Source organism: Mesoplodon bidens (assembly GCF_964165515.1).
Source record: "Mesoplodon bidens genome assembly, chromosome: 12".
In the NCBI taxonomy this organism is placed as follows: Eukaryota; Metazoa; Chordata; class Mammalia; order Artiodactyla; family Ziphiidae; genus Mesoplodon; species Mesoplodon bidens.
In genome coordinates, this window is record NC_138168.1 from 45,487,070 (window position 1) to 45,505,061 (window position 17,992).

Genomic DNA, 17,992 nt, shown 5'->3' on the forward strand with positions numbered 1-17,992 from the left:
CTCACTGGCTTCCCAGTCCAAAGCTTAGAGGGTCAGCTTGAGCTGCCAGACAGTTCCACCTGGAACCCGAGTCCCTAGCCTTTGGTTAGTCCACAGTGCCCATTTGTTGGGATCTACTGGTTCAGTCCAAAATTCTACTTTAGGAACTACCAACAGTTGCACTTAGGAACATCTAAGGCCTTCCCTTGGCAAGTCCATGATACCATCTCTTTGGTTACTGCTGGTGTCCACAGTTCCATTTCCTTGGTTACTGCTGGTTTCTGTTACTATGCACATGCAGTAAAGGAATAATAGATCTACTGTGAATGGGAATCTTAGAAGCCAAAGTGACAACACTGATGGGTACAGGTCAGGTACTTAAAAGTTGTTAGAGGGCTTCCCTGGTGGCGCAGTGGTTGAGAGTCCGCCTGCCGATGCAGGGGACGTGGGTTCGTGCCCCGGTCCAGGAGGATCCCACATGCCGCGGAGCGGCTGGGCCCGTGAGCCATGGCCGCTGAGCCTGCGCATCTGGAGCCTGTGCTCCGCAGCAGGAGAGGCCACAGCAGTGAGAGGCCCACGTATTGCAAAAAAAAAAAAAAAAAAAAGTTGTTAGAGTACTCACTGCTCTAAGACACCCATGCTAGAATAAGTTGGTCATGGAACAGGTTAGATTAACACTAGGTCACCCACCAACCTCAAGAAAATTTCTGTGCAACAAGATACACTGTAAAACATCACAAAATCCCCAACCAAGCAGCACATCCCTCTTAGGTATTAATTTGTTCCAAGAGACACAAAGTATAGGTAAAGAAATAGGATCCTCGAGTTTCAAAGGATTGAGCACATCACCTTCTGATACAACTGCTTATTTTAATTCTAAGAACTATGGTCCTGGAAGCTGTTGGTATCTACAAAAATGGCAAAATCTTACTAAGACAACCTAGAATTATAATGGTCATTAAGGGGAACATTCCAACTAAACAAAATCAATCATTTAAAAAGTGCAGTTGAAAGCAAGGACTCCAAAGCAAACAAACAGAATGGGATACCTATTTTAATTAACATGCAGAAGCTTCCAAAAGGCTTCAAGATTCTAAAATAGCTTCATTGAGGGGACTTCCCTGGTGGTCCAGTGGCTAAGACTCCACGCTCCCAATGCAGGAAGCCCCGGGTTCAATCCCTGGTCAGGGAACTAGATCCCACATGCTGCAACTAAGGAGCTTGCAGGCCACAACTAAAAGATCCCGCATGCCGCAACTAAAGATCCTGCAGGCCACAACTAAGACCCAATGCAGCCAAATAAACAAATATATAAATGAATAAATATTTTAAAATAAATAAGTAAAATAGCTTCATTGAAAGACTTATAGTAAAATGCTAATGAAAAATTAAAGACACAAGAGGTACCTAAAACAAGACTACAAGACTTACGTGACTCCTACTACTCACCTCTATCCTACTTCACTTGAGCACTCATTCTACTAATCCTCTGTCTGAATCATCTTTCCACTCTGAAGAGACTACAAGACCATAAACAAAAGTCTCCCAATTCATGGCCTTACAGACACCCCCATATTTACCCTCAAAGGTGGGCCCCCATGTGGGCCTCTCTCAGGGTGGACAAGATTCTGGGGGATTTTCTGGTTACTCCCTTAAACATCCAATGGGAAACTAAAATTAATATTAATGGAAAATCTTGCCAAATTCTGGTAGATACCAAAGGTACACTCTCTACTTTAACCCCCACTCTGAAGTCTGAAGATGGGATCCTGGGAAAATCGTCAGAACCTGGCAAAGGATGAGAATCTTACCAGAGTCAGCTCTCCTGAATATATGCTTGTAGTGCCAGAGAGAGAAAGGTAAAATTTCATGTTGTCCCTTCCTTTCCAAATCCACACCCACTGGTTATTAATCCGTTCTCTCCTAGAGACACCTATTGCCTTCTTGTGTGTCTCTTTTTTGTCCTGAGAATTGTCTAAGTCTTTCTTTCTTTCTTCTGGGTATCTTTGAGAGTGACTCAGGCTCTTGAAAAGGTAGTATATTTTGCACCCTCTTTGGAGATGCCTCTTGAGTCCAAGGGGTTGTCCAACACTGCCAGGAATATTTACTGTTAGTCCCAATTGAAACCTGATAAGATATTTGAAACGATTTTTTTTAAGTAGCTCTGTGGTCAGAAGTTGGCCAAATTGTAAGCGATATTCAAAGCCTGATAGGAACTTTCTTTTAGGCCTTCTCCCCTAGCTGAAATGAAAGGAAACTATGTCTCCAGAGTGGGGAAAACTACTCCAAAGACAAATAGGTCTACATCTAGAACACAGGAATCTTTTGATTTCTATCTTAGTTGAAGATCTTCTCCCTGACATAAAGAAGCAAATTGAAAGTAATGCAGTCAGATGGGAGGGTCAGCCCTTTGAAGTCATTTTGGTTGCAACTCATTTCTTCAAGGAATTAAAAATAACTGTCCTCGTCTTATAAATGCAGCTCTAGAAGAAATTCAAAACCTACCTATCCTTTTTAACCAATCCCCAAACCTCCCCTATTCATCTCAAAAGGTTTATAGGTATTATTAACATTCTGGCCTTAGGAAACTAAAGTCCTTCTAGGAGGAACTTTAATTCTTTCTCTGTGCCTTCAAGATATAAATGTTCTGCCTGGTTTTCTCTAGAAACTGAAGGCCCTGTCTTTGAAATGCGAACTTCAGGGAGGTAGTTCTTATCAGAAGGAAAGAAAAAAAGGGGGTGAAATGTTATCTGGAAACTAGGCGAATGAAAAATCATAAGTGTCTTCTCCACAAATAATAGTGAAAAGTTTAAGCATCTGAGCAGGTAACCTTAACTTATTCCATCTGCCAGAAACACAATTTGGACCCAACTGTTCTTTTATAATCTACTGATTTTTGCATTATCATACCTATCTCATAGCTAAAACGTTGGAACGGAAGCTACAAGATCTGTTTGCAGTCTGAATGTTTATGAATGCCCACGCGTGTATGTTATAGATGGGTGATACTTTCCTACCTTCAGATGATATTGCCAGAATTAATTTGTAGAAAGCTCTATTTAATTGGCTTACAAACAAACAAGTGCTATGTAAATCAAGTATGCATTCAGAAATTTAAAAACCCACTTTTTTCAAGTTCATGTGATCTAGAATAAATCTTTAGTAAATAAAAGCCACTGTAAGTTTGTTGGTTTAATTAAAACAGGCAAGTCCTTAGAGTTATCAACATTAAATATAAAACTCTACAAAGGTATACCAAAAGTCAAGCTCATGTTATCTGTTACAGAATTTGTCAGCAAGAAAGGTAACTTAAGATGATAGTTAGCTGTTAATGTCTCATGAAATTCTCATGAGTAATCTAAACTTAATTGTTAAGAACAAGTGACATAAATAGATGTAAGTTTATAAATAAACTTCAACAATAATTGTGCTTTATGGTATATGTACTTAAAAATAGTTTCCAAAATCTTTTCAGTAACTAACACATTGTAAAGCAACTATACTTCAATAAAAGTTAATAAAAATAAATAAATAAATAAAAATCTCTTTGGTTACTTGAAACCTTAAAGATATACTGAGATAAGTTAAATGATGGATATTCATTGAATAGCTAGACCATTTCCAAATAAGATAAAATACTAAAACATTAGTTACTGAACATAGGTTTACCAAATTTGGGCTTCCTTTCACAGAGGAACTAAAAATATTTGAGTCTTTTATTAAAAATGTTTTGTGTCACACTGTAAAATTTAATATGAGGAGGAATATGCTTAAGAAATTATGAAATGTATTCATAAATTTGCCAGTAACAGTTCACAATTGTTTACTTCTTAATTTTCACTGGAAATCAGGTTTTTAAGGATTAAAAATTCTAATATAAGTAATTTAAATGACTAGAAATAATAAGGGAAACATCTCTGTATGCAAGGAAAGTAGGATGTGTGTTTTCAAAAAGAAAATGTATGAGAAAAGGAGATGTATTTTGGTTAAAAGAAGGTAATGTTGTCCTAAAGTATAGATGGTTATTTCAGAATGGGAAAGAAAAGAAAAAGGGACAAAATATGGACACAAAAAGTTGAGGAGAGAGAGAGGGAGACAGACAAAGAGGGAGAGAGAACAGGAATCTTGTGTGGTCAAACTGGCTAAAAACTGAATTATTATTATAACAGTTTAAAAAATAAGCTTTAATACCTATACTGTACTTATATAAAACTAAAACTTAATTTTCTTTCATCTGCTAAAAAGAGAAAGCTTCATTGGACTAATGGTCTGCTCTTGATAAGCTATTGTGAAAGGTTTCCGTTTTTAAGTAATCTGCCTAGAAAGTAACAATTTTGTGTTTTATCAAAATAATTTCCTGTGCTTCATGTTATCTTTATCACCAGGTCTTTGATTACTTGAAAAAAACCTAGTTTTCTCAATATTAAAGTTTTGCTCAGAACTATGTAGTCTTCTGTATTTGCCTTTGAAATTCTTAATTGTCACTTTGGTTAAATGGATAATTAATTATTGTTTCATAATGATCTGTGATCTTTTTTAGTCAAGTGTTCAAAACTTGATATTTTGATATTTGATATTTTGACAAACTTCCCAATACTGAATCCTAAATGAAGTCTTTTTGACCTCCCACTAACTTTGGGATTTTCCAGAGGGCCCCTGGATCATCTCAAAAAAATATGTTCTCTCTCCTCATAAAAAGAGAGATATTAAACTAGTTAGGCTTATTTGATATGTTAAATTACATGGGAAGCATTGTCAAGTAAGAAGTAATGCTAAACTCTGTATCAAGATAAGTGTTCTAGAAATTGTATGAAATTCCTAGAAACCTGATATGCCCTGGTAGAATATTATTAGTCGTAAGATTATAATTCTAGTTATAATCTTAAAATGTTTTGTGTCACAGAAATAACCAAATTTCCTTGTCAATAATGAACTCTCATCAGATCTTTAGCAATGGACATTTTTAAGTCTTTTGTCATTTACAAACAGTTATTGTTTTACTCTGATGTTTTTGCAAAAGTGAGACTCACGGAAAGGACGCTGCCAAGAACTCTTTACCACTGACACCACTGTAAATTATAAGGTGTCAAACCTTGGGTACATATTTTACAACTGAAGAAGGTTCCACCTGACACCCTGTCCTGTGCAAATGCTGGAGGCTTCGAAATCAAAATGACTAGGGAACGAAGTAGCCAACATCTATGTAGACTGCTTCCTCCTAAAATGTCATATCAGGAAAGGTTCTTTCCATTCCTCCTTCTTTCTCTGACCATCCTTTCCCTAATTCTTAAACCATGAAGGTATTTATGATTCTTTTGTACACTTCTTACCATGCTCTGGCCAGGAAATAAAATGCCATTGTCTACATACCCCAGGCCACTGCAATCCAACTTCCAAATGACTGTTGAATTTGCCATGATTCTGATGATCCTATAGTTCTGCCTGTCACAAAATTCTCCCTGATGTCCAATGCCTCACTTTCTTGGAACAAACTCAGTCCCCCTCTATCATGTCATACTCCCTAAATCTGGGGGTCTATCTCCCTGTCTCTGGTTAACCACCCACCTTTATAAAGAGCCTAAATACAGGGAAACCTGTATTTAGGCTCTTTACAAAGGGGTGGGGGACACAAGGGAAGGTAACCAGAATAAAACTGCCTGCGTGGTCTACAGAAACCTTAAATTTTAAATTATCAGGAGGCATTCATGATTCAAATTCACTTCCTTTGGCAGATTCCTCCTCCCTTGGCTAGGGAGTAAGTGAAAATGAGCCTATGATCAAGAACCTCTCCTTAACTGTTAAAGATACTGCAGAAACTATTGCTAAAGCAACAGCTGCCCAACAAAAATCTCTAGACTCTCTGGCCAGGTTGTTCTTGATAACAGGATAACCCTTGATTATCTTTTAACTGAGGAAGGAGGTATCTATGACATGGCCAAACACCACTTACGGGACTTGGATTGACACTTCTGGGAAAATTGAGACCCAGCTACATAAGATCACTAAACAAGCCAGTTGTCTTAAGAAAGTTACGTATTTAATAGAGTCTTTCTTTGACTTATTTGATTCTGATTGGTTTGGGTCTTGGGGACCATGGGTCTGAAGTACACACCAGACATTGGGAATTATCCTGCTTATATAAATAACTATAGTAGTCTCCCCGGAACACTGTATTCTCTCAAAAGTTTTAAATACATGTTTGCAGCCACTACCAGCAAGTAAATGATCTCCTTAGCTAAGACTAGAATGTCAGAAAAGGAACAAAGAGGGAATCCCCTGGTGGTCCAGTGGTTAGGACTCTGCACTTTCACTGCTGAGGGCCTGGGTTCAATCCCTGGTCAGGGAACTAAGATCCCACAAGCCGCAAGGCACAGCCAAAGAAAAAAAAAGTGTTAGTCTTTGCTAACTGACATTTCTAATAGTCCCTTTCCCCTTTCAGCGATCCCTTATACTCGTGCATATGCCTATCCTGACTGACCTCTGTTGTGCCCTTCTTGATACCCGTCTGAGTAAGAAAATTTCTAGAGAATTATAACCAGCTTTTACAAATTTAGGAAAGTATAAACCAGAGATTTTGTTTCAATCCTTCCAACTATATTATAAACACAGGGGCCTCAAATTTGCAGCTAGTACAGCATCAGACACAAAGCAGAATTCAGTAAGTTATTATATTGATTATAATTCCCTACACATTGATAAGTCAAATATAATTTCTCTATGAGTGAAAACAGAAAATGTTCCCATTGTCTTGGTCTAGCACTCAGATTATAAGAAAAATAAGAAGGAAAAGCTAAAAATAGCAAAAAGAACCGAAAATCACTGAAGAACTGCTTATAATGGTGAAACATCAGAAACAACCTAAATATAAATAGGGAATTTATTTATTTTATTAAAACAATGCCTTGTTGAATTTGGGCAGACTCCTGAATCCAGTTCGTGCTGAATAAAAGAATAGCAACCCCAACTGAAGACCAAATTGGTAATCTAGAAAATTAAATAAAAGAAATCGTCCAGAATGTAGATGGGAAGGAGTTGAAAATTTTGAGAATGAATTTGAGACAGGGAATATAGTGCATAAAAAGGTCAACATTTCTTAATAAGCATACCTGAAGAAGAGAACAAAAGAGGCAACAGAAGAACTAAATAACAGGAGATAAAAATTGCCCTAAACCAAAGACAAAATAAAGGGCCCACTTAAAAGATCCATAAGAAACTGGCAGGATTGGAAAAGGGAAGTGAAGGCATGAAGGTAGGAGGAATGCTACTAAAGCTATTGAATACCACCTTTTAACTTTTGAAGTTGAAGTTATGTTCATAGATCATCTATTCAAAAAATAAATAATGTGTAAAAGACACAAGAAACAAAGCTAGATAAATGAAGGGGAAAAAAAAAAAGACTTACACTTTCAAGACAGACTTTGGTGAAACTTTAGAATGCACGGATCAAGTGAAAACTCGTAAGAGTTCCACAGAGGAAAAAAACAAGTTTCCAGAAAGAAACTTCCCATGAGCAACAAGAAATGCCAGAAGCCATGAAGCAATAGTTTTGGGTTCTGAGAAAAAAATATTCTTAGTATAGAATTCTAAATTCAGCCCAACTATCAATCAAGTATGAGGACAAAAAACACTATCAGACATGCAAGAACTCAGAAAATATACACATCCTATATGAAAAAGCTACTTAAAAAGATATCCTCAACTAACCAACAACAACAAAAAAGAATCCAAGAAAAACCAACCATGGGATATAAAGAAAAACTGCTGGCTGAGTATGACCCAGAAGACTTGAAAAAAGGGCAAAATAAAGAAGATCCATTGGGCATTAATACCTGGAGGACTGTTTCAAGCAGCACTTATTTGGTACACAAGTCTACATTTCCTTCGCTATGGGTCTCAATATACTAATTCATTCAGTAATAAATAATTTCATAATCATAATATTTTAAAGCTGCTGAATGGCTTCCAGGGTTCACTTTTTTAAATCAACCCATAGACAAAAAGCAATGGATAAACTAGAAAGCTATAAAAATTATACTTTAAAAATCAGGAGATAGAGAAAAAGAACAGGAAAAAAATTTGTTACTTTCTTCAACATTCACACGAGGAAGACCACAGATAATATCTGAATTGACAAACCAAGAAAAAGAAATTTAAGTTTATAGTTTAAAGTCATAAAAGTATTCACCACAAAAAAAATTTAAATAACAAAGGTAATAAATTTGAAGGTTGAGATGGGAAAAAGGAAAACAGGGGATAGTGAAATCTCTCAAAATTGCTCAGCTTTTCTAATGGAAAGTCAACAGAAACTGCCTAAAGTTGATAAATCAAGCCAGAATTATACGTATGCTACTTAAAGTTGTAATGGTAAGCAGCAGCAAAACTTAAAATGGAAACAGTTAACACTGGTTATCTCTGAGAAGTGAAGGGGGCTTGGGAGTAGGCAGTGAGAAGGAAGTACTGTTGGAGTTTAATCATGTGCAACTATTATTTGATATATTTTTTTAAATTTATTTATTTTTGGCTGCATTGGGTCTTCATTGCTGCACGCAGGCTTTCTCTAGTTGTGGCGAGCAGGGGCTACTCTTCATTGCAGTGGCTTCTCTTGTGGCGGAGCACGGGCTCTGGGAGCACAGGCTTCAGCAGTTGTGGCACGACGGCTCGGGAGTTATGGCTCGCGGGTTCTAGAGTGCAGGCTCATTAGTTGTAGCGCGCGGACTTAGTTGCTCTGCAGCATGTGGGCTCTTCCCGGACAAGGGATCAAACCCATGTCCCCTGCCTTGGCAGGCGGATTCTTAACCACTGCACCACCAGGGAAGTCCAATTTGATAAATATTAATAGCATAAAAATAAAAATATTTCCACTTTGATACAAATATACTATAAAGATGAAAAGATTGCTGAGAACTTAGTTAACAGAACTTTGGTTTTCTAAATTATACAAGCTCAAATTACATATAAATTTCGAGAAGAAAGGAAGGTCAAAAACAGTTTTGTAATTTGCACCAAAATCCAAAACAATAGGATTCACTCAGGTTTAAGTCACTCTTAAAATGCAAATATAATTAGGGACTTCCCTGGTGGTGCACTGGTTAAGAATCCACCTGCCAATACAGGGGACACACGTTCGATCCCTGGTCCGGGAAGATCCCACATGCTGTGGAGCAAATAAGCCCATGTGCCGCAACTACTGAGCCTTCGCTCTAAAACCCGCGAGCTACAACTACTAAGCCTGCATGTCACAACTACTGAAGCCTGCACGCCTAGAGCTCATGCTCTGCAACAAGAGAAGTCACCGCAGTGTGAAGCCCACGCACCGCAAGGAAGAGTAGCCCCCGCTCGCTGCAACTAGAGAAAGCCTGCATGCAACAACAAAGACCCAATGCAGCCAAAAATGTTACTTAATTAATTTTTAAAAAATGCAAATATAATTGTAAAAGGGAAAGGGGAAAAGGAAACTAACTTTTGTAAAAAGCAACAATAGTTTGTGCCTCAAACTGCTTAGGTCTCTCACCAATGAGCTTATTTAACAATCATAACTAAAATAACTTTTCTACAGAAAGATGCAACTAACCCACCTATGAGGTGAAAGTTTTACCTTATTTTTCCAGCAGCCATAGACTTACCTTTCTGTCCAAATGTAAATATCTATAGATATCTGCAAAAGTTTGCCATGACAGGGCTTTAGTCTGTGATCACAGAACAAAACAAAGTTAGCTGGCCTACCTGGTAATTAAATCCATATGCTGATCACATTCATCTTAGTAACTGAGATCAACCACAAAGTCTCATTGAAATAATATTTTTAAACAGAAAATATACAAGTTCAAAGCCTCTGTAAGGAGGGTATATTTTTCCTTTAGAAAGGCTGACTCTATTAGAAATTAAAGATATTTTATGAGGACATAAATTATTTGAGGACTTTACAAGTTATTTCTCTTTGATCCATCACCCACTTCTATATAAGAACTCACACCCTCAATAAAAAACTACTGCTGCACACTTGTATCTTGAATTACATCCTGTCCTCTCTCTCGAGATTCTCTTTTATCCTGCACAATGCATGCTCAAAATGGCTATTACAGGAAGTGTTGGACTATCAGCTATTTATAAATGGACAAAAATCTTTAAATAGCTCTGTTAGCTACCTCTTTATGGTTCTAGACCTTAAAAACTACCTGTTTTCAAAGAAATAGTCATGCTGGTAATTCAAAATGTTCAAAGTGTCTTTTTATTTTGGAATCCAAAGCTGCACTAAATTATATAGTCACAATATCACAAGATAACAAACAAGTTGATCTTTAAAAACACATTAGTCGAGTACTCTTAGTCTAATCATTTACCACCAAGAAAATTCCAAAATGCAATATATTGCCTTCAAGCCTTCTATATTGATGTCTAACCCACACTACACTACTTCAGAATTTTGCAAAACACACAATTTAACATCACATATTAACTTTTTATCCAGTATATCCAGTTCAAAAATATAGTACACAAAAGTAAAAATTCTTAATTTATCAATATTGACATCCACTGTACTGAAAAAAAAAAAACCCTTTCCATTGATCTACTTTTTTCCTATCTAAAACTGACATGTCTTTCCCATGCTGCTAAAACAGTAACTTGCATTTCCTATGTAATCTAATAATTTAGAACTCATTTTGTATGTATTAATAATTATTATTTTTAAAGCCTTAACATTTCTCTTCCTTATTCTCAGCCCTCCTGTCTCCAGTCTTTAGAGATTTAGATCAGGTACATCACCATATTTGCAGATCACTTCAAGGCATTACTTCCAAAAGTAAGCAGCTTTTAGAAACTTAACTTACAGCAATACTAATATGCACAAAATACTGTACCTACTAAGGATATTCACCACAGTGTGCTTGCAAAAGACTGGAGACAGCCTAAATGTCCATCAAGAGGGATAGTTAAATGTATGTAAGTCAATACAATGTAATATAATGAAACTATTATAAGGAACTAGGCATCTCTGTACATAAGATATGTAATGATCTTCAAGGTTATATACAAGGTTAAAAAATATACAGCAGGGGGCTTCCCTGGTGGCGCAGTGGTTGGGAGTCCGCCTGCCGATGCAGGGGTCACGGGTTCGTGCCCCGGTCTGGGAAGATCCCACATGCCGCGGAGCTGCTGGGCCCGTGAGCCATGGCCACTGAGCCTGTGCGTCCGGAGCCTGTGCTCTGCAATGGGAGAGGCCACAACAGTGAGAGGCCCGCGTACCGGGAAAGAAAAAAAAAAAAAAAAACAGAAAAAAAAAAATATACAGCAGGAACAGTACAGCACACTACCATTTATCATTAAACACACATACCTCCAAGAAAATCTCTCTAAAAAGGAAAACCAAGAATGGTTGCCTCTAGAAAGGGAAAAGGGTGACTGGGAAAGGGAAGGCTTACAGTACATTGTATAATCTTTTTTTTTTTTGCCATTGAAGAATCTATTGAAGCATCAGAATACTCGGAACAAACACATTGAATGTATCACAGATTACAGATTTGGCAAAACATGGAGGGTGGCAACCAGATTATATAAGCTTTTTTATGCATACACATTTACTACTTACTAAACACATATGCTCTTTTTGTAAAATGAAATACTTTTTTTTGAAAAGTAATCAAATATCCTTGATTGATTCCATTCACAAATTGACAGCTTTTCAGTTCAAGTATTAGTTTGCTTTATCCAACTATTTCAGCCTCAAATTTTCTATTAGTTGAAAGAAAAAATACAAACTTTCCTATTTCATTTGTCCACACCATCAGTTATACATTTTTATTAAAAGGTCATTTCATGGATTTACGAATTGTGTTGCTAAGCCACTTGTTCCAAAAAACTCTAAACCTGAGAAGTCCAATATAATAGCTACTAGCCAGTTTCTCGGTCACACTAACTGCATTTCTTGAGCCACACGTGGCTAGTGGCTGCCATACTGGACAGCACAGATGCATTTTCATCATTGCAGAAAGTCCTACTGGACATCACTGCTCTAGACTAAGGGCTGGCAAACTAAAGCCTGTGAGCCAAATACAGCCCACCACCTTTTTTTTTTTCCCCTCCTGGAACACATTCTAATTTGTATTCATTTATACATTGTCTGTGGATACTTTGGCACTACTATGACAGATTCAACTAATTGTGACATAGATGGTAGGTATGGCCCACAAAACCTGAAATATTTCATTTCTGTCTCTTTACAGAAAAAGTTTGTCAGCCAGTGCTCTAGACAATCAGATTTCATTGAAAAGAACATTCCCCTGGGCTCCAAAAACAAAGTTTTGAAGGCTTGCAGTGCATAAAGAACCAATTAAACAAGCTGATGTCCACTTGATTTACTAAGTGATAAAAGTATTTAGTTTTTTTAACATGAATCCATAATATCAGAAAATTTCCTAAAATATGTTTGAACGCTGACGTTTTCTAAGCATCTCTAGAACATCACTAGTAAAAGCACAGAAGACAGATTACTACAGTCTAGCAATTTTAGAAGAACTGGCCTAAGAAGAAAAAAAGTGCTTAATAATTCAAAAAATTACTCATGTTACTTATTAAACTATTAAAAGAAATGTATCAACTTTCTTGAAAAGCAGCACATTATTTCTTACAGAAAAAATTACACTAGACCTAGTTAATGTTACATAAATATTTACATTGAACTGCTTATCTCATGTAGCATCCCCATATTTCAGGTTTTCAAAACAATTACTGAAAACACCAGTTAAGTATGTTTACCAGAACAAATATATACATGTTTTCCAATTTAGGGCATTTTCTTTTTAATTTAAAACAATTTTTGAGTGTGCTTACATACCCAACCCTGTACAAGTTGCTGGAAACAGGATGATGATGATCCATTTGTAGTTAATAGTTTATGGAGCAGACTAGTATCACAGTGATATTATACACATAAGAACAAGAAGGGCAGAAGCACAGATAATGAGTACACTGGGTAACTAAGGGAAGACTTCTAGAAGAAAAGCTATTTGAATTGGGTATTGAAGTGGGAGCAGGACTTTCCCAGGTTTGTGGGAGGGGGGAAGGAAGAGAGAGGAATGGCAGAGCAACACCATTCTGGTTTGAGTGCAGAAAAAGAAAATGAGACATGAAAAGGACTTAGCAAATCCTAGGGAAAAAATGAGCAGTTGAATGCTACAGAAGCATATGGCTTGAACACACTGGGAAAAAAGGAGGGAGGTGGTGGCAGGCGTAAAGGCTGTAAAGACTAAAGACTTTAAGATCCAAATGCAAATGGCTTTACACGCCAAACTAGGGAATTAAGATCTGATGTAACCGTATGAGCCACAGAGAATATACAGCTTTACAAGAAGAGATATGACATGATTGATTTTATTTTGTAACACTGGCAGCAACTTGGATCTTGGACTACAGTGAGGGAAGACTAATGGCAGAGACCAATTCGGCTATTATGCAAATCAGAGATGATGGCCAAAAGTAATGAGACTGAAGATGAAGAGAAACCAGATGAAGAGAAGCAACTGCATGTGGTAGAATCTCCAGGCCTGAGCTCCTACGTTTTTAAAATGCCCCTGATATGTGATACTTTCCCTTTTCCATATTTTTCGGTACAGATGTAGTACCCTTTGCATGAAGAAGTTTATACAATAAGGTTGTCAAAAGTGGAAGCAATGTGGTCTTTTTTGTTTTTTCTCCCAAGGTACTAGGAGGGAAAACACATTAGGAAATACAAGAGCTCAAGAGTCAAGAGATCTGGATTACAGGCTTGTCTTTGCCAAGACTATGGGCATGACAACCTCTAAAAGCTCTGGTTTTCTAATTTGTAAAAAGAAGAAATTAGACTAGATGATCTGAAACTCTTGAAAGCTCTAAAATACTATGATCATGGTGATACATCTTTAATCTTTGGGAGGTCTCCAAAAAAATGCAAATACAATTATCTATTTTAACTACGAACAAAATGTGAAAAACCCATTAAAAACACACTACATTTATTGTGAAGGATTCATGACACACATTAAGACATGTAGTTACCAACTACTTCTCATCTGAAACCCTAAGGCAAAACTGAAACTCAGTAAGATAACTGTCAGCCATTTCACTTTCAATTACTATATTTCAAAATAACTCCAAAAAGCAGCATTCTTTTATTGGAGTGGTTTAAAAGACTAAATGAATGTCTGCAAAGTTGAATGGTAGTATTGTTGGGTACAACAGTTTTCAGACATAACACTAGTCTATGGAATCATGTTTGCCTGAAACTCTTATTCACAAAAGAACTTTTTAACAATATTCCTTTATCAATCAAAACAAGAAGCGTTTCAAACTTGATAAATATGGTCTTGAGATTTGTAACCATACTGTTATGTGACTTTTTCCTAATGTTGAAAACTGTATTACAAGTTCTTGCTCATAAAAAGTCTAGAAATATTCTAAACTGGTTTCTCTTCAAGAATAACTTCTAAGCCTGATTTTTTTTTTTAAAAAAAAGGATAGTTGGGTCAAAAGACCCCCTTCCTTCAAAACAAAAAGATGGAACAAATAACGTTTTTATTAAAGGTGAAAAATCCAGATGTAAATCTTGCATTTCCAGTCCATTATAAATTTATGTAGCATAATTAATACAGCCTAAGTTAAAGTCATATTTCAAGGGAAACAACATTCTAAGGTTCTGTAAACTCTAGTATTAAACTATAAGCAGAGGCTTTTCTAATGATGTTTTATGTTACATTACTTCTTCCAGTGTTTCTTCTAGAGACCTGAACAATTTTGGGGTTATATGCTACATTACATACACCAGAATAGTTCCTCTTTAAGTCACTCACATGATTTCTCTCTTGCTCCCTAAAATAGCATTATACATCTGAGTTAACCAAAATAAATTCTGGAAAGAGCTATACTGTAGTTTACCATGATCAGAGTGTAAAATCCTTTACTATGCGAATCTGTATCAGTTTAGAACCATCACTAAAAACTTTCTGTTCTTTCAAATCGCCGGTATCAATGAACATAAAACTAATCCTGCTACCAATCCACAAGAGACGTGGGTGTTTACCATAAAGCCTTAAATCTCAACTAGACTCTTGGTCCAAGAAAAAAACCTTTATACTGATTTTTCTTACATGTAATTTAGTGATTTAAAGTAATGCTTTCAGATCCTTAAAGTTTTTTTAAAAAGCATATATTTTGAAGATATACAAACTGATCTTACTCTACTAAAGAAGCTTTATTAATTCTAATTAAACAAATTTCACTCAAGAAGGAAGTGTATTCAAATCAAGAATTGTATTAGAGGGGAAAATATTCAAAAAGAACAAATGTAAGCGGGAATTAAATTATCTGTTCTTTGTTGTAGCCCGTGCTATTCAAACAAAATTCAGAAGCAGAATTTAACTTTTCTTAAAAGCTGCTTGCTAAAAAAAAAAAAAAAAAAAAAAAAAAAAAAAAAAAAAACTTTTTTAAAAAACAGAATTAAAATACATTTTTAAAATTCCACTCCAAATATATTATAAAGTTAGCATGAGGAGTATGAAAAACACCACCTCTGATTTGTTTTGTAATGCCACTGCCAAAATAGGAAAGCTAGATGTGCTTTCCCCAAATATATCTGATAAGATTCCCACAGGAACACCAGTATAACAAGCAGAGTGGATATTCCAAAGACAAAACACAAGTTAATTATGGTACTTCACATTCCAAGACACTCAACCAAGGACACCTGGCAATTAACTAAGGAATTACGAGTAAAGTTTACAAACAACTGAGTACTATGGGGCCCGTTCATTTACAACGAGAAAAAATCATTTGCAATAATAATAATCCTTTACACTTGTAAAGTACCTTGTAGTTTTTACCATACTTTATGATAAAAGTTTATAAAGTTGTGTTTGCTCCTTCCCTGTATAAAATCAGCAAGCGCGCGCACCCGCGCGCGCACACATACACAAACCCCCCTACCTACTTTGGTCCTAGAGTTCATCAACCCAGAGAGTGTGCAGAACGATAAGCAGCACTTCAGGTCTTACTAATGTCACTGTGGCTGATATTCAATTCATTCAGAAATGTTTCGCTACGATCCTAAAAACTCTCATCCACACAGTTTGATCGTCTTTAAAGTTTAAGCGGGATAGGCAGATGTTCCCGGGCTCCCTAACTCTGGGGAAGGGAAACTTCTGCCAGGATGGGCCCTGAGGTGACGAATGCTTTTAACCCACCCTTCGCAGGCAGAGAATTGGTTCCACCTGTCCTGGAGTACGAGCCGTGTGCCCTCCAGTACGAAGGACAGGCATTCTCAATACAACGCAGCTCTCCTTCTCCTATGAGAACAATCAGTAAGGGCTTCCTAAGGGGTTCCTACGATTCTCCCTCAACTCCCAGGAAAACAAAGGTTCAGGCCCAGCTCTGTGTTACTCGAATTCTGTTCTAGATAATCTAGGTGCCCCATAAACCTCAGCAAGCAGTCATTTGGTAGAGGATGGAGTGGAGGACCTAAGAATACCCAAGGTGCGGGGAAATGAGCTATCAGAGCGAACTCTGAAGTTCTGCGAGCAAAACGCGGTTTATATCTCTGAAGGTCCTACATTCGAGGGAAGGTGCGGAACTGAGAACGTGAGAAATCGAAATCGGAGGCAGGCAAAGCGGCGTGGAGAAGTGGCCGGGTACACGACTGGGACTGAGGGACTACGCGGAGGGGCCATCGGGTTGGCTGGCCCCAAGAGCGAAGGTGCCCAACAGCTCAGACCCGTGAGGCTGGCGAGGACCCAGACGCACGGCCGGCCGACGGACTCCTCGGCTAGGTTTCAAACCGCCGCCCCCGGGAGGCGCTCAGCCGATTGGAAGTTCCAGCACGACCGTCACCAGCCCAAGGCCGGAGCGGCAACTCCTCGGCGGAGCTCTCCCAGCCCTCCGCGTCTCCCCTGGAGACCAGACACCCACAAACTCCACCTCCCACCGAGGTCCCAACTCGAGTCCCGCCGCCAGCTCCATGCACGCGGAGGGCGCCCCGCAGGACCGGACCTACGCCCCCCGACCGGGCTGCGCCGCGGGAGTTCAAGGGGTGCGACGGGGCCGCGCTGGGGGCGAGCAGAACCCACGTCCCTCAGAGTCTGCCCCGGGACGCGGCCCCGCGACCACCTCCGCCTCGCCCACCGGGCACGGCCCGACCCGGCTCCGACCCACCCATCCCGCGCGGTCGCGGGCAGAGCTAGGACCCGAGCAAGCCTGCTCCCCCCGCCCCTGCTCTTACCCATCTTTTCGCCTCGCCTTGTAGACGTGCCCGTAGGTGCCGCGTCCCACTTTGCACCCTTCGTACTCAAACAAATCCTCCACCCGCTCCCGCTCCGCCGCCAGCTTCGCCTTGAAATCATAATCCATTGTCTGCTTTCCCCATAGAGGCACCGGAACGCGGGGGCCGCCGCCGCTCAGTCCCTCCTCCTCCTCCCCCCGCGACCGCCGCTCCACTTCTCGGGCCACCTCTCGGGCGCGCGCGCGCGCCGCCCGCCGCCCCGCAATCCGCCTTCAGCAAGGGACTCCTCGGCGGCCGCGGCAACCACCTCCTCCACCTCCTCCTCCTCCGCGGCAGCGGCGGCGGCAGCTCCCGCAGGAACCCCCAGTCCCGCCTCCCCCCTTCATTTCCTTGTTTTGGAACCTGGTGGGCCGCGCCGCGGCTTCCTCGAGCTCATTAACGAACCAGCCCGCCCTCCCCGAGATCGCGGAGACTCCTGGGAAATGTAGTTCCTCATGCCTCAAGAATGGTTTGAGTTTTGCGGCTGAAGGAAATACAACTCCCAGGCTGCCGTGGGCCACTACAGCCCCACCTTCACAAGGCGTGCACGCCTGCGCACTGAGACCGCCCCCCCTCAGGTAGCGTTGGACTACCACCAGTTCTTGTGAAGGTAGAAAGCGCAAAGTTGTGGTGTGCTTTCTGCGAGTCTGTGGGAGCTGGTGGAAAGAAGGCGCTTGTTCTGGTGCAAGGAAGATACTCTATTATAATTGCCCCCGTGCGAGAAGGAGAGTG

The 17,992-nt window shown here is 39.2% G+C and overlaps 1 protein-coding gene across 2 annotated transcripts in view; it reads right to left on the reverse strand.

The window, feature by feature from the left end:
• The window catches only part of CDK19 (cyclin dependent kinase 19), a 185,160-nt gene extending 167,615 nt beyond the window's left edge, over nucleotides 1-17,545 (reverse strand). For both annotated transcript variants that reach the window (XR_014017232.1, XM_081251249.1), the window contains exon 1: nucleotides 17,222-17,545. Coding sequence is in view for 1 of the 2 variants with exons in the window: in XM_081251249.1 (XP_081107375.1) it covers nucleotides 17,222-17,349 (128 nt within the window). In the remaining variant the exon portion in view is untranslated. The remainder of the gene's footprint in view (nucleotides 1-17,221) is intronic.
• Nucleotides 17,546-17,992: the final 447 nt, after the last annotated feature.